This window comes from Leptodactylus fuscus, chromosome 2 (assembly GCF_031893055.1).
Source record: "Leptodactylus fuscus isolate aLepFus1 chromosome 2, aLepFus1.hap2, whole genome shotgun sequence".
NCBI classification, from domain to species: Eukaryota; Metazoa; Chordata; class Amphibia; order Anura; family Leptodactylidae; genus Leptodactylus; species Leptodactylus fuscus.
This window is the reverse complement of record NC_134266.1, coordinates 237,677,385-237,699,628: the sequence shown is the minus strand read 5'-3', so window position 1 is coordinate 237,699,628 and position 22,244 is coordinate 237,677,385. Positions and strand designations below refer to the sequence as shown.

The 22,244-nt window shown below is 44.6% G+C and overlaps 1 protein-coding gene across 1 annotated transcript; it reads right to left on the bottom strand.

Moving 5' to 3' along the window:
- Positions 1 to 11,905: 11,905 nt before the first annotated feature.
- Positions 11,906 to 18,019, bottom strand: LOC142193904 (chymotrypsin-like elastase family member 1). Its single transcript, XM_075262919.1, has 8 exons — positions 17,980 to 18,019; positions 16,984 to 17,075; positions 15,738 to 15,838; positions 15,132 to 15,257; positions 14,410 to 14,546; positions 13,336 to 13,481; positions 12,474 to 12,623; positions 11,906 to 12,004 (listed from the first exon to the last, which is right to left on the bottom strand). Exons 1-8 carry the CDS (start codon positions 18,017 to 18,019, stop codon positions 11,996 to 11,998), a joined length of 801 nt encoding a protein of 266 aa, XP_075119020.1. The 3' UTR covers positions 11,906 to 11,995.
- Positions 18,020 to 22,244: the final 4,225 nt, after the last annotated feature.

Sequence of the window (22,244 nt, the reverse complement as noted above, 5' to 3'; positions counted from 1 at the left end):
TTCACACATCAGTATGCCATCCGTCCGTTTGAATTCAGTTTGACACTTCCAAACGGACTGATGCACATACTGATCTCTACTCTGGTTACAATTGCTACTTTTAATTCCCTTATCTGTCGGGGACGGAGAGTGTTTGCTATCAGCATAAAAAGGTGTCAGTATACAATCAGTATGTGCATCAGTCAGCATATAAAGGTGTCAGTATACAATCAGTATGTGCATCAGTCCGTTTTGAAGTGTCAAACTGAATTCAAACGGACGGATGGCATACTGATGTGTGAACATACCCTTATCTGCCTGAAAATGGCTGACACCTGGCGGACCTCATTATGTTAATGAGGTCTGCCACTGTCTGTGTGTAACCGCCATTTTAATAGTCCACCTCTCCGTCATTCTGGTCCCATGGTGGACCTGTATGACGGAGAGCTTGCCGCTGTTGTGAACCTAGCATAAGGCTATCTCTACACTATAACTTCTGTCATATAACCAAAGATGTCGCCCTGTGATTCTTTCACTCATGTTAGTGAATGGAGTCACATTGCAACCTGAGGGACCCAATGCGACTCCATTCACTAATGTGAAAGAGTCCCAAAGGGACACTGCGATCTTTGGTTGCATGAAGGAAGTAGTAGTGTAGCCATAGCTGTTTTGCACACTGTATTGTGCGTGAAAATGCACTTTAAACATGTATAATGGCAAAAACTGGACGGGCGATATTACATATGGTAGTAGGGTGGGCCCCTGGAAATAATCCCACTGGTGGGCCCTAGGCACCCCAGTCCGACCCTGCCTGGCATGTGTAAAGTTCAACATCCCGCTACCTGATGGGTACGCCTACCAGTGCTGCCGTGGGTGCAGAGGTTCGCCTTCAGAAGAAACCTCTCTGCGTGATGTCGTGGGATGGGTGAAGGAGTTCGTAGGAGACTCTATGAGGAAACTGGAGACCTCCATTGCCCAGTTAGGCAAGAGACCTCGACTGGAGTCTCCACAGCTGTCCCTCCCGTCTCTGGAGGGCCTACAGATTGTTGATCAGGTATCCTCTGAGGAGGAACCGGAAGAACCGATAAAGGCTTCCTTCCCGCTTGAGAAAGTCCCTAGGCTGCTAAAGATTGTCAGGGCCAGGGAACCAGAGGCTGAGTCCGGTGAGGGCCCTTCTGGATCTCTCAGGTCCTTCAGAGCAAGCCCTGAGGTAATCAAGAGGATGGAGGCGGAGTGGAAGAAGCCGGAGAGGGCGTTTAATACGTCCAGGAGGTTCAAGACCCTCTTTCCCATTGCCGAAAGCCAGCTGAGCTCCTGGGGACCACCGCCGAAAGTAGACATGGCGGTCGCTAAACTGTCTAGACGCACAGTTCTTCCAGCAGAAGACGGTTCCAATCTCCAGGACCCCATGGACCGGAGGTCGGAGGGATCCCTAAGGAGAATATATGCCGCCTCTTCAGCTCAGGCCTCCGTAAGCATTGCTGCAGGGGAGGTGGTGTCCAAGCTTCGGTCTGACCTAGCCACCCTGCACAAGGACACAGATGCAGGAATCCATAGGGACGAGTTACTGGAGTCCATATCGGACATTAGTCTCATGGTGGATTACCTTGCCGAGGCCGTTTTTTACCAATCTAAATTGCCCTCTAGAGCCATGGCGTTATCCACGGCCGCAAGGCGGCCTCTATGGCTTAAACCATGGCGGGCGGACAACGCCTCTAAGTTTACCTTGTGCAGTCTCCCCTTTGAGGCCGGAAGATTGTTTGGGAAGGAGCTGGATAAAATAATGGAAGGGCTGGCAGATTCTAAGGGCAAATGCCTTCCACAGTCATTCGGAAGAGGCCAGTGCTCCTTTCGGACCTACCGCCCTTCAAGAGGAACAGCAAGAGGTCGCTTCCAGAGGCGCTCGGGAGGTCAATCCAGAGGCGGCGGCCGGGGCTCCTCCCAGGAGGCAAAGAGAGGCATATGACTATCACGCCTCCATGCACCGCGCTCCCGCGGTTGTAGAAGGTCGCCTTTCCGCTTTCGCCTCAGAGTGGTCCCGACTCATCAAAGACCCATGGGTCCTCGACATCATTCACAGCGGCTACAAGATCAGCTTCGCTACACCACTTCCAGACAAATACATCAGGACCCGCCCTCTTCAGGGCACCAAACAACTTCATTTGGAGGAGTCCATACAGGAGTATGTGGACAAAGCTGCATTGGAACCGGTACCTATAGAGGAACAGGGTCTAGGAGTCTGCTCCCCCGTGTTCCTGGTCCCAAAAGCGTCCGGAGGTTGGCGCATGATCATAGATCTCAGGTACCTCAATCAGTATATCTGCAGAGTACGGTTCCGTATGGAGACCATCAAGTCGGTCCTCCCCTTTCTGCAGCCAGGAGATTTTTTCGTCACCCTGGATCTAAGGGACGCTTATCTCCATGTACCTACACTCACCGGCCACTTTATTAGGTACACCATGCTAGTAACGGGTTGGACCCCCTTTTGCCTTCAGAACTGCCTCAATTCTTCGTGGCATAGATTCAACAAGGTGCTGGAAGCATTCCTCAGAGATTTTGGTCCATATTGACATGATGGCATCACACAGTTGCCGCAGATTTGTCGGCTGCACATCCATGATGCGAATCTCCCGTTCCACCACATCCCAAAGATGCTCTATTGGATTGAGATCTGGTGACTGTGGAGGCCATTGGAGTACAGTGAACTCACTGTCATGTTCAAGAAACCAGTCTGAGATGATTCCAGCTTTATGACATGGCGCATTATCCTGCTGAAAGTAGCCATCAGATGTTGGGTACATTGTGGTCATAAAGGGATGGACATGGTCAGCAACAATACTCAGGTAGGCTTTGGCGTTGCAACGATGCTCAATTGGTACCAAGGGGCCCAAAGAGTGCCAAGAAAATATTCCCCACACCATGACACCACCACCACCAGCCTGAACCGTTGATACAAGGCAGGATGGATCCATGCTTTCATGTTGTTGACGCCAAATTCTGACCCTACCATCCGAATGTCGCAGCAGAAATCGAGACTCATCAGACCAGGCAACGTTTTTCCAATCTTCAATTGTCCAATTTCGATGAGCTTGTGCAAATTGTAGCCTCAGTTTCCTGTTCTTAGCTGAAAGGAGTGGCACCCGGTGTGGTCTTCTGCTGCTGTAGCTCATCTGCCTCAAAGTTCGACGTACTGTGCGTTCAGAGATGCTCTTCTGGCTACCTTGGTTGTAACGGGTGGCTATTTGAGTCACTGTTGCCTTTCTATCAGCTCGAACCAGTCTGGCCATTCTCCTCTGACCTCTGGCATCAACAACGCATTTCCGCCCACAGAACTGCCGCTCACTGGATGTTTTTTCTTTTTCGGACCATTCTCTGTAAACCCTAGAGATGGTTGTGCGTGAAAATCCCAGTAGATCAGCAGTTTCTGAAATACTCAGACCAGCCCTTCTGGCACCAACAACCATGCCACGTTCAAAGGCACTCAAATCACCTTTCTTCCCCATACTGATGCTCGGTTTGAACTGCAGGAGATTGTCTTGACCATGTCTACATGCCTAAATGCACTGAGTTGCCGCCATGTGATTGGCTGATTAGAAATTAAGTGTTAACGAGCAGTTGGACAGGTGTACCTAATAAAGTGGCCGGTGAGTGTATATTTGCCCTTCACAGGAGGTACCTAAGGATTGCTGTCCGCTTAGGCGGAAAACTTTGCCATTTTCAGTTCAGAGCTCTCCCATTCGGTATATCATCGGCCCCCCACACCTTCACCAAGGTGTGGCCCCGGTCGTAGCCGCCCTGCGTCTCCAAGGGATATTTATTGTCCCTTATCTGGACGACTGGCTCCTGAAAGCCCAGTCAAGAGAGACCCTCGCCACACAGTTGAGTATCACCGTGGCTTTCTTAACCGAGCTGGGCTGGCTAGTAAACTGGCAGAAGTCAGTATTGGTTCCTTCCACCCGGATCCAATTCCTGGGATTCAAACTAGATTCTCTCAGCATGATGATCTCCCTGCCCTCTCCGCGCAAGGAGAAGATTGGTCAAGTGGCACGACACCTTTCCCGAACCCGGAAGGTTACGATAAGGACGGCAATGAAGGTCCTAGGGCTAATGTCCGCAACCATCGAGGCAGTTCCCTGGGCGTTATGGCACATGCGCCCTCTTCAAGCCGAGATCCTGAGAGAATAGAACCACAGTCCCAGAGGACTGCAGAAGCCAATCCAGTTAACCATCAGGGCCCGTCGATCACTGAGTTGGTGGTCTCATCTCAAGGACGGGAGGTCCACGGCCCAGACTTCCTGGACCCTGTTGACCACGGATGCCTCCCTTTCGGGCTGGGGAGCGCATCTGGGGGAGACCCTAGCCCAAGGTACCTGGAGTCAACTGGAGAAGACCCGTTCCTCCAACTGGCGCGAACTGATGGCGATATACCGCGCCCTCCTAGCCTTTGCCCCTTACCTAGAGGGAAGGGCGTGAGAGTAAGATCAGACAACCTGACGGCGGTTCACTATGTCAACAAACAGGGGGGAACCAGGTCCCCCTCACTCATGGAAGTGACAGACCGCATTTTCACCTGGGCAGAAGACAATTTATCCCAATTGTCAGCGGTGCACATCAGAGGACAGCTCAACATCCTAGCGGATCAATTGAGCAGAGGCCTAGCGACGAGAGGCGAATGTTCGCTGGATCCAGGTATATTTCATCATCTTACGGAGAGATGGGGTCTCCCCGAGGTGGACCTGATGGCCACACAATACAATGCCAAGGTAGGGGTATTTTGCTCCCTCTACCGGGAGGACAATCCCTTGGCAATAGATGCCCTGTCAATACCGTGGAGGTTCAAACTAGCTTACGTTTTTCCTCCAATTCCAATGATTCTGAAGGTATTGGCGAAGCTCAGGCAGGACCAGACATTGGCAATAGTGATCATGCCATTCTGGCCAAAAAGGGCATGGTTTACCCACCTCATGTCAATGAGTCGAGGGACATACTGGAGGCTTCCACAAGTCCGCAACCTGGTAACTCTAAACGGTCAGCTCTGCCAGGACCTGGACAGGTTCAACCTCACTGCCTGGAGGTTAACCGCACCATATGTGGAGACAGAGGATTATCCCAGGCCGTCCTGAGGACATTGGCCAGCTCAAGAGCAGACTCTACCAACCGCAGTTACCAAAGGATTGCTCGGATTTATCAAGAGTGGTGCATAGATAGTCAGGCCGACAATTCGTCCATTGAAACAGTTCTGGAATTTCTGCAGGGTGGCCTGGACAAGGGATTAACCCCGGCCACTTTGAAGGTACATGTGTCGGCACTGTCTGCTCATCTAGGGACGCGGTTGTCCCAGAATCCTCTGGTTAAACAATTTTTGAAAGGGGCCTCTAGGCTCCGCCCTCCTGTGCAACAGCCGGTCCCGCAGTGGGACTTAGCCTCTGTGCTTCAGGGTCTCTGTGAACCACCCTTTGAACCCTTGTCTGAGGTGGACCTAAGATACCTCACACTTAAGGTAACATTTTTATTGGCTATAACATCAGCCAAAAGGGTTGGAGAGCTACAGGCTCTATCAGCTTCAGAGCCTTATATTCAATTTTTTCCCGACAGGGTTCAATTGCGGTTTGTCCGCAGGTTCCTACCCAAGGTTCCCACCCCTGATAACATTAACCAGGTAATATCCCTACCCTCCTTTTTTCCTTCCCCTACCTCAGAACAGGAGGAGAAGTTGCATAGCTTGGACCTGGTGAGGGCTTTGCGGATATATTTGGAACGGACAAGCCCCTTTCGGAAGTCGGAGAACTTACTCATAAATATATTTGGTCACAACAAAGGTAACAAGGCATCCAAAGTTACCCTGTCCAGATGGATAAAGGAGGCCATCATTGGCTCCTTACAAACTCAGGACCTGCCTGTTCCTGAGTGCCTAAGGGCCCATACTACCAGGGCCGTATCTGCTTCCTGCGCAGAAAAGCATTCCCTCTCAGTGGACCAAATATGTAGTGCAGCTTCCTGGAGCTCTCACCTCACGTTCGCTAAGCATTATAGACTTGGCTGGCGCACCTCCGAATCAGTAGCCTTTGGTCAGACCGTCTTAGCTGCGGCCTGCCAGGGTCTCCCTCCCTAGTGGGGTACCTTCTTGCTAGATCCCCATGTTGTGCCACTGTTTGGCGTAGGGGGAACGAAAGATTATGAAGATAATCTGTTTTCCCTTAGCCCAAACAGCGGCACAAGGCTCCCTCCCTTTATTTTCAGATTTACTGTCTGTAAGGTAGATGGATTATTCTTGTGACTAACACAGGGGGGGAGAGGTCTCTCTGACCTAATATAGGGGAGGGGGAGGTCAGACTTGTTAGTTGATTAAACTTATTTCCACCTGTCCTAAACAGTACACAGGGGCAGGAATACCCCATGTTGTGCCGCTGTTTGGGCTAAGGGAAAACAGATTATCTTCATAATCTTTCGTTCTTGTTTCCCTTCTGTCAAATCCACTTCTGACTTTGGCTCTAAAAAATGCAGCAAAATCTGCAACACAAAACGCTGCGTTTCCATGAACTGGGGCCTTAGCCTTCAACAGGTTCTCCAGGAATTGAAGCAACCCATGTGACAAGAGGGAGGTGTAAAATAAATTTAAAAAAAGGACAAAGGACAGGTGATTATGCTTTTTTTTTCTCTTTTTAAATTTTACACCTCCCTGGCCACCACAGGCGACTCTTCAATTTTTAGGCAAGCTTGGGTCAACACAGTGGCTCAGTGGTTAGCACTGCAGCCTTGTAGCACTGTAGTCCTGGGTTTGAATCCCACCAAGAGCAACATTTGCAAGGAGTTTGTATGTTCCCCACATGTTTGTGTGGATTTCCTCCCATTCTACAAAAACATACTGATAAAAAAAAAAAAGTACATTGTGATCGTTATATGGGGCTCACAATCTACATTTAAAAAAATAAAATATTATATATATATATATATATATATATATATATATATATACAGTCCTATGAAAAAGTTTGGGCACCCCTATTAATCTTAATCATTTTTAGTTCTAAATATTTTGGTATTTGCAACAGCCATTTCAGTTTGATATATCTAATAACTGATGGACACAGTAATATTTCAGGATTGAAATGAGGTTTATTGTACTAACAGAAAATGTGCAATATGCATTAAACCAAAATTTGACCGGTGCAAAAGTATGGGCACCTCAACAGAAAAGTGACATTAATATTTAGTAGATCCTCCTTTTGCAAAGATAACAGCCTCTAGTCGCTTCCTGTAGCTTTTAATCAGTTCCTGGATCCTGGATAAAGGTATTTTGGACAAACAATTCAAGTTCAGTTAAGTTAGATGGTCGCCGAGCATGGACAGCCCGCTTCAAATCATCCCACAGATGTTCAATGATATTCAGGTCTGGGGACTGGGATGGCCATTCCAGAACATTGTAATTGTTCCTCTGCATGAATGCCTGAGGATTTGGAGCGGTGTTTTGGATCATTGTCTTGCTGAAATATCCATCCCCGGCGTAACTTCAACTTCGTCACTGATTCTTGAACATTATTCTCAAGAATCTGCTGATACTGAGTGGAATCCATGCGACTCTCAACTTTAACAAGATTCCCGATGCCGGCATTGGCCACACAGCCCCAAAGCATGATGGAACCTCCACCAAATTTTACAGTGGGTAGCATGTGTTTTTCTTGGAATGCTGTTTCTTTTTGGACGCCATGCATAACGCCTTTTTTTATAACCAAACAACTCAATTTTTGTTTCCAAAATGAAGCTGCCTTGTCCAAATGTGCTTTTTCATACCTCAGGCAACTCTATTTGTGGCGTACGTGCAGAAACGGCTTCTTTCTCATCACTCTCCCATACAGCTTCTCCTTGTGCAAAGTGCGCTGTATAGTTGACCGATGCACAGTGACACCATCTGCAGCAAGATGATGCTGCAGCTCTTTGGGGGTGGTCTGTGGATTGTCCTTGACTGTTCTCATTATTCTTCTTCTCTGCCTTTCTGATATTTTTCTTGGCCTGCCACTTCTGGGCTTAACAAGAACTGTCCCTGTGGTCTTCCATTTCCTTACTATGTTCCTCACAGTGGAAACTGACAGGTTAAATCTCTGAGAGAACTTTTTGTATCCTTCCCCTGAACAACTATGTTGAACAATCTTTGTTTTCAGATCATTTGAGAGTTGTTTTGAGTAGCCCATGATGCCACTCTTCAGAGGAGATTCAATTAGGAGATCAACTTGCAATTGGCCACCTTAAATACCTTTTCTTATGATTGGATACATCTGGCTATGAAGTTCAAAGCTCACTGAGGTTGCAAAACCAATTTTGTGCTTCAGTAAGTCAGTAAAAAGTAGTTAGGGGAATTCAAATCAATAAAATGATAAGGGTGCCCATACTTTTGCACCGGTCAAATTTTGGTTTAATGCATATTGCACATTTTCTGTTAGTACAATAAACCTCATTTCAATCCTGAAATATTACTGTGTCCATCAGTTATTAGATATATCAAACTGAAATGGCTGTTGCAAACACCAAAATATTTAGAACAAAAAATGATTAAGATTAATAGGGGTGCCCAAACTTTTTCATAGGACTGTATATATATATATATATATATATATATATATATATACACGAACTCTTTAATGGGGATGTCAGGGCCAAATGTTTTTATGGCCAAGTCACTCTTTACTGGTCCCCCATACTGTATGGAGAACAATGATGGGGCTATTGTATAGGGACTGTGATGGAGGATAAAATCTTATGGGTGGGACATTAAACTGTGTGGAGTATATTAAAGAGGTTGTCCAGACTTTATTTTTTATGGCCTATCTTGAGGATAGGCCAGAAATACCTGATCAGTAGGGGGCTGACACACGGTCCCATCAATTGTATGGAACCACTTCTGGTGGCTGTTCTGTACACAGTACAGGACTGGAAGCAGAAAGCTACATCCTCTGTATAGCAGCCCGGTGCTTTCACTGCAGATCAGTATGACGAGATGCAGTGAAGTTGCCCCCTAACAATAGATGCAGGGATCATCAACATATAGAAAATAAATAAATAAAAGTTAAAGGGATTCTACCATTAACTCTTTTTTTTCTCATTAACACGTCAGAATAGCCTTAAGAAAGGATATTCTTCTCCTACCTTTAGAAGTCGTCTCCGGCTCGCTGTTCGGTTAAAATCCCGGTTTTTGTCGGTATGCAAATGAGTTCTCTCGCAGCACTGAGGACAGGCCTCAGCGCTCAAACAGCACTGGGGGCGTCTCCAATTCTACGAGAGAACTCTCTCCAGTGCCACCTCCATCTTCTTCAGAAACCGCCTCTTCACTCATCTTTTTCCAGCAGAGGTCACACTTCGACGCCTGCGCAGTTGGCTCTGCCATCGGACCGCAGGCAGAGCCGAGTGCATAGGCCAGTGGCAATTTTTTGGAGGCCGCTTACGTGTGCATGTGCAGTATGCTCCTGTAGTTCTATGGAGTACAGAGCGTACTGCGCATGTGCTCAAAAGCGGCCTCCAAAAAATGGCCACCGTCCTGTGCACTCAAAATAATAATACCCCTTGATACATTCCTTGACGGGTTTAGTTTTCAAAATGGGGTCACATTTGAGGGGTTTCCATAGTATTAATACGTTAGGGACTCTGCAAATGTGACATGGCACCTGAAAACTATTCCAGCAAAATCTGCCCTCCAAAAGCCAAATAGCGCTCCTTCTATTCTGAGCCCTGTCATGTTCCCATACAGCAGATTATGGCCACATATGGGGTATTGCTGTGTTCAGGAGAAATTGTGTAACAAACTGTGGTGTGTTTTTTATTCTTTAACTACTTGCAAAAATTAAAATTATGGCGCTAAATGGATGATTTATTGGAAGAAAAAGTTATTTTTCATTTTTATGTCCAATATTAGTAAAATCTGTGAAACGATTGTTGAGTTAAAATGCTCACTATACCCCTTGATGGATTCTGTGATGGATGTAGTTTCCAAAATGGGGTCACTTTTTGGGGGTTTCCATGGTATTGCTACCCTAGGGGCTCTGAAAATGCGACATGGAACCGCTGTGGGGTCAAAATGCTCGGTATACCCCTTGATGAATTCTGTGAGGATTGTAGTTTCTAAAATGGGGTCACTTTTAGGGGGTTTCCATGGTTTTAGTACTTTAGGGGCTCTGCAAATGAGACATGGCGCATTAAAACTATTCCAGCTAAATCTGCTGTCATAACATCCAGTGTCGCTCCTTCCCTTCCATGCACTGCCGTGTGCCCAAAAATCAGTTTACACCCACATGTGGGATATTTCTGTGCTTGGGAGCCATTGCACCATAAACTGTCAGATGCATTTTCTCCTTTAACCCTTTATGAATGTGTTAATTTTAGGTCTAAATGAATGTATTAGTGAAAAAAATGAAATGTCTAAATTTCACCTCCATATTATTTTTATTCTTATGAAATGCTTAAAGGGTTAACACACATCCCAAACACTGTTTTGAATGACTGGGAGAAGAAGAGGCCACTATGAAGATTGCTGCCCAATACGTGTCCAGCTGTCACCAAACAAGAGGAAGATGAGACGCATGGACTATCAAACCACCCATCCCCCATGGACTATTAAACCCCCCTAAGCCCCCATCACCTATCTGCCCCATACCTACCGACACCCAAACGCCCCAAACAAGAACTAGGAACCCTAAAGACACTCAAACCCCCAACCCACGAACCCCGTATCCACCCCCCTCTACCTCCCCCAACCTTCTTTTTGCTTTGGCAACACCAAACGTTCTATTCTTTGGTAATGCTAATAAAGCTCATTTGTATCTTGTATCTTGTCTTGAGGCACACTGCTGGCCAGAGCTTTATATCATACAACCAACTTGTCCATGACACAGAGACAGTAAACATTTTGCCTTGTACTTGGAAACACTGGTGCTTTGGATCTTCTTTTGCCATATGTTGATGGTCAGGGATAGATCACACTCAGTGAAGCACTGTGACAGCGAGTAGGGCTGGGGATTACCATACTGGATCTGTCATATGCCATATCCCATGAGGTCTCTTGTTGGCTTGTAACTGGGATCATATAGTCAGAGCTGATCAGACTGTTCAGATGTCCAAGTTACACAATGACCTTAGAGGTTTAGTTGTGTAGCTGTCACTTTTATAGAGTGATCGTGCAACTTATAGCACATCATGGAGCTGACATTATCAACTAGGAAACTGACACCCACACCTGACTGTCCACAATAGTCTCCATCTAAAGTAAAGATAGGGCGAGTTATAAAACTAGTGAGTGATATCTAACCGGAGCCTCTTAATAGTTCTGGCAGATCTGCCGCCATGCCTAACCATAATAAGATGGGTGTACAATGTGCTGTCTAAATCACTTCCCCCCATTACTTATGTGTGCATGAGTATATGCAGCTCTGTGAGAAGACCACCCCCTTACCCAGAGCACATTTTCTGTGATGGATTTTCAGTTTCCCATATTAACAATAGTGTTTGAGGAGACCACACCCTCGGGAGACCACTTTTTTAAATGCAATTCTGGGTGGTCTTCTCAAAGAGATATTTATCTGTACAGTATACGGTGTTATAATTCATATACACAGTATATGGGACATTGTATATATGTACAGTATAGGGCAATATTATATACCGCCATTTGGGCTACATCCCTCCCAATTAACCACTTGTGTGCATTAGTTTTTTTGGTGTAAAGCCTTTAATAAATTCCCCTTAGTTTTTGCCCTAGCTTTTGTCCTCAGTTTAGAGAGTGATTCCGCTGCTTCTAGTAGTTCCTTCTTGTGCTTGTATTTTAGGGCTATCCATTCTTTCTCATCTTTAGGGCTTTACAAAAGCTATGAATACTCTAACTTAAGAGACAGATATTATGAAGAAACTGACACTAAAGACTGAAAATGTGAGAAATCCGTCTTTTAATAGAAGTTTATCCATTGATGTTCCTTTGTGTATCTGAGCAGATGTTCTGATTTCTCTATTTTTTAGCTGTCTGAGGTTGAAGCATTTAGATGTTCTAAAAAGAAAAAGAAAAAGAAAGACGCAAATGTTAAAGCAATTCACAGCCGCCAACTAATACAGTATATAGGTTCGTTTTGTAGACCTGCATTTTTCTGTAACGACAGTATATGGAATTTGTATTTGCTTCATACATTAATATCCACACTGTTAGTATATTACATTGACAAACAAAAGTGTCAAAAAAACATGAAATTTAACCCAGCCAGGATTATATGCTCCTGCCCCTTTACGTACAGTGAAGTCCAAAACCATTCTCAGATCAGTTGGCAAAAGACAATGTGACTGTAATAGGGAAATTACATTATGCCACTGGAAACTAGGACCTGTTCCAGTGTATTTAACTGCAAAATATAACACTAGGCAATAAATAATGGAGATACTGTATGTGCATAAGAAAGCAGGTGAAACAAAATCCTATTCATCTGATCACATGGAAAATTGCTATTTTCTCTATATAAACTTACGCTGTTGATCCAGGAGATGTAAGCAGACACTCTGGTGAATACAGTGGGCTTTTGGTAAGCATTGCATCCCAAGGAAGACACAAAGCTAGCAATACCGTGAACTTGGTAGACACCGTTGACTGGGCAGTTCAGAGGTCCGCCAGAATCTCCCTAAACAGAAAAGAAGGATAGACATATAAAAATGGCAGATATGACCCTAAAATATGTGTTTATTTTCCCATGATAAGATTTTCACTGTGAATAGGTGTAGACTGTACGGCCCTCCAGCAAATATAGAGGAGGGCGACTAGTTTTGGGCATAACATTTTCATATATATATATATATGCATATATGTATGAAGGAGTCCATCAGCCATAGCTGAAATAATAATATGCAAAATATTAATCTAATATTGTAGAATAAGAAGACTAAAGCTTCTATGTATGACAGGTGCAGGATGTGCATATGTGGATGCAAATGTTCATGCATTGTAGCTAGCGTGCTCTCTTTTGCATGCCTATTGATAACATACTGAGTCTCGAGGCCATACTAGCAGATTCATAGGAAAGGCACATTATTCTGGCTAAACTATACATGAATAGTTTGGGATTATATTCCAGGTCATGTAATGATTTTCCCATAATTGTTCCATAAGCTTTACAATTCTTTTCATTACATCACGACTACTATTTCAGTGTGCACCTGGGTCACCAAAGTTATCGTTTCACATCTTAGAAAAATGTGTGCTACAGTGTACAAACATGTTGAAGTATATTCCTTCTCTACATTTTTCATGTCAAACAGACTAATCCATATTTCAGTTCTGAGACCCCTTTATGGATTCAAAAAATCAAAAAAAATAAACCATAAAAAAGAGCTTACATTGCATCCGGCCTGGACTCCGTTACCACCGGCGCACACCATGGTGGTCTTAACAGTGCTGCCCCAGTAGGAGCTAGTAGAGCAGGTGGAGTGGGCAACAACGGGCAGAGGGGCCTGCTGGAGGATGGATGGCAGAGAGCCACCAGCTAGGAAAATAAAGCAAATGTTAAGTTTTGAAATGTTCAATTCAATGAAACTACTTATATGGCCAAATGTCAAAAATTACTCTGCCTTAACTTCAAGGATATGGCCTCAAGTTATATTGCTTTGACTTGACAAATACAGTACATTGTAACTTAGTGGTTAGCCCTGGTGACGTGTAACATTAGGGTCACCGAAAAGGAACAATATGTACAAGTAGTTTGCATGTTCTCATTTGGATACTCCGCGCTCCAAAGCCATGACTAGGTCAATAAGGTTCATTTGGCTGTGGACAATTTGCATGAAGATTGTTCTATAGAAAACTGTCACCAAACTGAATACATGTATGTCTGATTTATGGTGTGGACTGCAAAGTGCGATAGATTTAGACATGTCAAACTAGATAGTCTGAAATTGCAGATCTATCACATTGCCTTATGCTGGATGATACATCAATAGACTGTCTAATCTTACTTTGTACCACCGATTAGTTTACTTTGTGGCAGAACTTTATGTCGCAGTTTTGATACACACTACTGAACCTTAAGTCATACTCTTCTCTGGCAAGTCACACATTTCCCCTCTAGTTCACACTACCATCGGTGTCCAACAGCTAGTGTCCGCTGCTAATGTCCATTCAAAATCTTGCGCGGACATTAGCAGCGGACACTAGCTGTGTCCGTGACATTTTGCATTGATTTAAATGGAGATCGGGTGTGTTGTCTTACAGTCCGTGTCTGTCCTTAACAGTCCGTTCCCAAAGATGTCCGACTTTTCAAGCGGACAGCAAAAACCTACATGTCGGGTTGCACTGTGCTTGGTAAGTACGGAAGAGGCCGCAGAACCCACCCAAACATCAGGAACATCATAGATTGATCTGTAACTAATCATATACAAGATCTTCTATTACTATCAGACTGGAGTGAAACTTACTAGTGGTTCTTCCCCATCCAGTAATAGTGCAGCCATAGTTATTGGCCAGGACAGTGCCATCAGCTGGGAGTGAAGCCAGTTTTACATAGTTGTTCAGGGAGGCGCTTGAAGCCAGGAAGAGGATGGCGATATCATAGCTGAAATGAAGAACATTACAAGAATCTTTGAGAATCTGAAAGCCCTTATATTCTTATCAATAATCTTATTTTGTACAATTCTTATAAATTACTAATCATCCAGAGCCGCCGGTAGATGGACACACTTGGCAGTATTAGGTAAACACTTCTCATGTTCTCACTTACTGACTGCTGCTTGGAATTGGGTACTAACCCAATGTCACCAATAGTCCCATTAAGGCTAATGTGGCCATCAGCTATACAGCTCCCTCTTTGGTTCCCTCTTGTAAAGGGGTTTTTCTCTCTGGACAATATTTTTTTGTAAGGTCCATAATTAAATGTGGTTTTCCAATCACAGTGATGGCATTTTGCTAGGAATCAGTGGAGTGATGCCTATTGAAAGATCTAATGCATTGGAGTTGATGGAAGTGCTGAAAGGTGCTATGTAATGAACTGAGTACAGTTTGTATATGTGGACTGTAAGACAATTGCATCCACTAGGAGGCAGTACAGACACAGCTTTCTCTATTCTAGAGCTGTGCTAATCTGCATATTATTCATGATAATGATACATTGATAATATGCTACAATGTAATCTTCTCTTACCCGGCAGACACGCTGTTGGGGTTCCAGTTAGCATGTTTCCTGATAGTGGACACAGCGATGATCTGCTCAGTACCTTCATTCACACTCAGGTTATGGTCTCCAAGTGACACACGGAAGTTGACAACCCTGTTAAAAAGCAAGCAACATCATTTACGTGGACTGGCTGTGTATTAGATAACAACACATGAAGTGGAAATTAAAACTAATAAGCAATGCCGCCCCTGCTACCTCTTGTGTCACCCCCTCTACCTCATAGATTGTAAGCTCTTGTGAGCAGGGCCCTCAGTCCCATTGTGTGAAATGACTTTCTTTGTAATGTATCTTTCTGTCTGTATTTGATCCCTACAAATTGTACAGCGCTGCGGAATATGTTGGCGTTATATAAATAAACTTTTTTATTATTATTATTATTATTACTATTATTAAATGTATATGTCAAAAAGATAAAAATTCTAATTGATCTAAAAGATCTCAATTCATTTTACGGGTGAGCAGCAGGCACCCTAGTCTGACTCTGCTGCATATGGATCATATATTATGTTTATTGGTCACTTAATAGTGTTATTACCTGTCTGAGACCAAAATATGAACATTTTTATACAATACCTGTCCACACAGTGAGCAGCGGTCAGGACACGGTTAGCACGGATCAGGGAACCCCCACAGGTGTGGTACCAGCTGCTGCCAGACTGATACTGGAGGGAGATCTACATATAGAGAACAGAGGTATTGCTAATCATGGAACGCAATATTTCATTTCTGGATGTTATATTTATGTCAGAAGTTTTTTTATGCCAGTTATCATCTTTTGTGGAAACATGAAGAGCATAAGTGTTTGGGGATCAGGATCTGTGCAAGGACCTGCAATCGAGAGTAGTTACCCTCTTACCCTTTGTTCACATCTGCATTCGGTATTCCGTCCAGGGAACTCTGCATGGGGACCCCCCGAACGGAATACCGAACACAACTGCAAGTGCTGTGCAGTGAAAGCACACGGACCCCATAGACTATACTGGGGTCTGTGTGCTTGCCGCGCACTGCCGCAACGAATCATGCGGGCAGGAAAGTAGATTGTGAACTAATTTCCTGTCCACATGATCCCTGCGGAGATCTGGCAGCAAGCACACGGACCCCATTATAGTCTATGGGGATTTGTGTACTTTCACTGGCACACCACTTGCAGTTGTGTTCGGTATTCTGTTCAGGGGGGTCCTCATGCGGACTCCCCTGGACGGAACCCAAACGCAGATGTGAACGTGGCCTTACTCTTGTAACCATTAAGCCTGTCGCTTCTTCTAAGACAGTTTGTAACCTCTAAACTTACTACCTGTTTCAGTTCATCTATTATGTCCATCTGAGTTACTATGCCATCCTACAGTGGGGTGCTTTACAGTTTTAAAATAAGGCCCAACATGGTGTCCTGCAGCAAAATAAAGCCTTGCGGGAAAAAGCGTGGCGGCAATGCATAGTGATTCTTTCTGCATCATTTTAGACAGAAAGCTTGCCAAGGTTTCCGCTGTGGACTTTCTGTTTCAGTTATACCTATAGGGAGACTACTGGCATATCCGTAGGTATCATTGACATGCTCTGATTTTCAAAACTGCAAAGTGGCCATGGGATCCGCTAGAATCCAATCCACTTTGCTCTGACTAAAACGTTTATGCAACACGGGGCCCCGGCCTTACTCCAACTCTTAGGTCTTAAGATCTGAAGGTAAGGATCCCTTACAAGCTTTATTTAAGTCCTTAAGCTACTATTAGTTGTAAATGTTTTGTTGGTTTCCATGTTTTTCTGTGCTGGATTTCACATCACAGGAATAAGTTGATACCATTTCTTTAATATAAGCACTGACCTGCCATGGCCAAGCATTGGGTGCAGAGTTTGTGCCTCCGACCACTCTGGAGTTGTCTGGTAAGTCTTCTATGTACTGCTCAGAGCAGTGTCCTATGCGGGAAGAAGAACACATAGAAATGATTGATTTCAGCCTATTAAATCATGAGCTATAACATCATGCAGGCCTGCTCCGGCTACAGGTATGGGGATAATCCTGTCATTCTGTTATTGCCGTTGTTCACAACTGACCCTGACTTTATAGAATAAGATTAGTAATATAACAGTATTGCAGATATAGTCGTTACTTATCCCGTGTAAGTCACCCTGAATACAAAATTACTTATTGTACATGGAACATTTTATAGGGTTTCTGATGTAATGTACTGAATAAATGAATCCATTAATTCATCCATTCATTACATAAAATGTCTTTCCTAAAGGGGTTGTCCAGGAAGTAAAATGATCTAATTCTAATAATATGGGGTCTTGCAGCTCTGGTATCTCCAGTTCTGACATCAGGCACATGACATAGAGCGTCCTCCCTCCTTCCACTGTTGGTGACATAATGTATAGGGGCTGGTTGTCAGGCTGAGTGTTCAGTAGTAAAGCCTTCATGGCTATCCAACATTCAACTGAATGTGACGCCCAGCACCTTCCATGTAACCCAGTGTCAGGACCAAACAGCAGGGCAGGTGCTCATAGAAATACCAGGAATGTCAGACCTGAAATGAAATAAGGTCACTTCTCTTCCCCAGGAAATCCCAATAATGCAAACTCTTTATATGCTAGTGAATGAAACAAAATTTGATATTGTGTAATGAAAGAGGTTTGTCCATGTCCATATATATCGTAGATGCTATGGGGCTGCCAATAAGAGGCACCCGGAGAGTGATCCCATCTACTTTACTACTGAACAGCCAGGACCCATGTGGGGTTCTCATTCGGTATGTAGATTATACTGTTATTTTCCTTTAAAAATATAGAAAGCTACATTATGTACAATAGACAGACTTACCGCACAGGACCAGGGTAGCAAGCACAAGAAGCCTCAACATCCTGAACAGGTAGTAGAGATCTGCGAAACACTTGCATCAGGTCTTGCTCTTTTATACTACTGGCAACAGGTACTGGGAATTTTTTTTTGATGTGACAGGTGGCAAGGTGCTTGTTTTTTCTAGTGAACAGTTACGTGGAAAGAAGGAAAAATTGGATAATTTTAGATGTAGCAAAAATAGAAGCAACAAACAATAGTAAAAGTAAAGTTCATTTCATCATGATATGTAACTATAAAGGAGGATTAGCAAGTCTGACTGTAGAGAGCATTGTTAGGCGGGTTTAGAACCCTGGAGCTGCACATAGAGTTTTATAGCATGACTACACCAAGTTAAACTTTGGGTAATGTAACAGCAAAGTGTCTGAATTTATTTTAACCTATGCAAATGGTTGATCTGTCTCACTAGTGGGTCCCCATTGGAGCCTCTTTTTAAAAAGATCCTATCATTTTTCTTTCTAACTAACACGTCGGTCGGAATAGCCTTAAGAAAGGCTATTCGTCTCCTACCTTTCGTTGTGTTCTCTGCGCCACAGTTCGCCTAAAATCCTGTTTTTTCTTGGTATGTAAATGAGTTCTTTCACAGCACTGGGGGCAGGCCCCAGCGCTCAGACAGCACTGGGGGTGGCCCCAATGCTGCAAGAGAACTCTCTCCAGCGCCGCCTCCTCTTCTTCTGCTATGAGGTCTTCACCGCGTCTTCTTCCGGTGGCGGCTTGTAACTTCTAGGCCTCAGGCCTAAGGCAAGCCGACTGCGCATGCCCGCCAGCCACGAGAGAATGGCTGCTTCCAATACTATGTAAGTGGTCATTTTTCTTGTGGCCACGAGCATGCGCAGTCGGCTTGCCCTAGGGATTTTAGGTGAACGGCGTTGCGGAGAAGACAACGAAAGGTAGGAGACGAATAGCCTTTCTTAAGAATATTCCGACATGTTAGAAAAAAAGTGATTGAATGATAGGATTCCTTTAAGTCATTCACAATATTTCATATGAATTGATTTGTCCAAAACAAAGTTTATGACACCAGATGGGAGAGTGCTCTGTAGAGGTGGACTTACCTATACTATAGATTCCCCTGGTGGGGACAAGAAATACTAGCTTATCTAATATCTACTGTAGTGATGTGTGTGTGTGTGTGTGTGTGTGTGTGTGTGTAACAATAGTTGAATTAAAATATCAGCAAAGTAAGAGATGTGCAAGAGAACTTTGGCCAAAATTGGAGATGTTGCTGGGCATTAGTCCGGTTGCTGACAACAGTGCTGCACCCTGCCTGCTGTGATTTAACAGGGCTGAACACGGGGGACACAGTGAGACCCCCATGTGATGCCCATGCACGGGTTGTGCTTCCACTGCCCCATTCATTAAATGAATAGGAGCCACGGGAGCAGGGGCCACAAAATAGGACAGGAATAGGACCTGTCCTATCCGATGCGGCCCGGACTGTCGGCCCACACATGGGACCGTGAAAATCATTGTCGTGTTTATAGGCCCTTAGAAAAGAACGGGTCAGTCTGATCCACACCACAGTCGTCTGCAAGGGGCCTTAAAATGGGCAACTACTGGACAAAATGGGATAAAGTAGATAACTCTTTTAATGGGAGTTTTCAGCAGAACCTAGGATATCAACCCAACAATGCAGATAGATAGGCAGAACTAGAGCTAAAATTTCTTGCACATGGGTCAAGGATAAGTTTGCCATCCTAGCTCTACATTTAAATTCTCTGACCAAGCTAAAGTGACTTTTTGGTGCCCCATCTGGCGTTCAGCACCTAGGGCACATGCACCTGTTGCTCCCCCACATCATCACCCCTGAGACAGGTTAGGGTCACCTGAATAAAACAAAGTTTCTTCATGTGAATGAGAGTCTTTGTTGCAAAGAAATCACCATTTCTGTTAATATGATCTTTGGAGTGTTGTCACTTACCTCTTTGGAGCAACGACAATTCCCTCTTTGCATATTGCCAAAAACAGTAATATCTCGTCAGAGACTGATTCACAAGTGGAAAACACTGTTTGATTCAGGTGGCCCTAACTATTTCTGTGCAGAGCAGGGTGATGTGCCGGGATCTGGCGACAGAATCCCATTAGTAACTGTTTAGCTATGGCATAAATTAATGTATGGTTAATATGGCTGGCTATAAAGTTCTGGCTAGCAATAATAATAATAATTAATAATAAATATTATTTATATAGCACCAACATATTCTGCAGCACTTTACAAAATGTACGGTTCAAGTACAGACAAAAGGATATATTACAGTCAGGGATTGAGTGCCCTGTTCGCAAGAGCTTACAATCTATGAGGTAGAGGGGTGACACAAGAGGTAGCCGGGACGGCATTGGAAGTAGCATTGCTTATATAGAGGTCCTGATGATAGACGATGTTAGTCTTAGGTCATTGAGTGAACGGAGAGTACGGGTTGGGTGGTAGTCAGAAATGAGAGAGGAAATGTATGGAGGTGCGGCATTATGGAGAGCCTTGTGGATGAGGGGGATAACTTTATATTTTATTCTATAATGAATAGGCAGCCAGTGTAACGACTGGCACAGACCCGGGGCATCGCTGTAGCGTCTAGCCTGATAGATGAGCCTGGCCGCTGCATTCAGAATAGATTGTAGAGGGGAGAGTTTAATGAGGGGAAGACTGATTAGTAAGGAGTTACAGTAGTCAAGGCGAGAATGAATCAGAGAGACAAGAAGTGTCTTTAGTGTATCTCTGGTGAGGAAAGGGCGTATTCTGGAGATGTTTTTGAGGTGGAGATGACATGAGTGTGCAAGTGATTGGATATGGGGGATGAAGGAAAGGTCTGAGTCAAACATAACCCTGAGGAAGCAGGCATGCTGCCTAGGAGTTATAGTAAGGCCTGAGACTACAATGGATATATCAGGGACAGATCTGTTAGATGGTGGAAACAGTAGTAGTTCAGTCTTAGGCTAAGGCACCACGGGCCGTAATAGCAGCGCTAAAGCGCTGTGGAAAGAGCTGCTGCATGATCGCATTGCGGATCTTTCCACAGCGCTTTTAAGAGAAAGTTCACAGAGTTTTCCTCTGTGAACTTTCTCTTCGCATTATATTTATGGGAAATCCGCCAGCGTTACTGTAGATATAATTGACATGCTGCGATTTGCAAAGCCGCAACGGTTTTGCAAATCACAACGTGTCCGAGCTGCGATTTCTTCTGCAAAGTGGGCATGGGACTCGCATGAATCCTATCCCCTTTGCTTGCACTGTAAAATGCCGCGATTTTCCCCGCAGTGTCTCTGCTGCAGGCAAATCGCGGTGTTTACGTCCTGTGGGTCCCCGGCCTTAGAGAGATTTAGTTTCAGATAGAGCAAAGACATGATATTTGAGACAGTCACTGGTGTTCTGTATTAGTGCAGGGGTGACATCACGGGAAGATGTGTTTAATTGGGTGTCATCAGCATAAAGATGGTAACGGAAGTCAGATCTGGTGATGGTTTGTCCAATAGGGGCTGTGTAAAGCAAGAAGAGCAGGGGGCCTAGGACCGAGCCCTGAGGAACCCCAATGGCAAGAGGAAGAGACAGAGCCGGCAAATGATACACAAAGTGCGGTCTGAGAGATAAGAGGAGAACCAGTAGAGCATAGTGTCGTTGAGGCCGACTGAGTGGAGCATAGTATGGAGGAGTTGGTGGTCAACAGTGTCAAATGCTGCCGAGAGATCTAGAAGAATAAGAAGAGAGAAGTCACCATTAGATTTAGCCGTCAGAAGATTATTGAAGACTTTTGTGAGGGCTGTTTCAGTAGAGTGCAGAGTGCGGAAACCAGATTGTAAGGGGTCAAGCAGAGAGTTAGCAGAAAGATAGTGGATGAAATGAGAATAGATCAAGCGTTTCAAGATTTTGGAGATTAAGGGGAGGTTAGGGGTGGGTTGATAGTTAGTAGTACTGGTTAAATATTTTATTAAGGTAAATGAGGTGAAAGGGTCACTACTGCAGGTCATAGGGTGAGAAGAAAGTAGCTGGGAGACTTCCTCTTCTGTAATAGGCTCAAACAAGGAGAATGGACAGTCTGAAGTGCGGTTGGTGAGGGGATCGATACTATGGTAGGTGAGGGAACCAATGCCACCGGGGCATTGGGCAGATATTTTCTGATGGATCTTATCAGTATTGTCATGGAAATAAGTGGCCAGGTCATCTGCACTAAGGTCTGTGAATGGGGTCTGCACATTGGGTGTGAGTAAGGAGTGAAAACTTCATAGAGGCTTTTAGG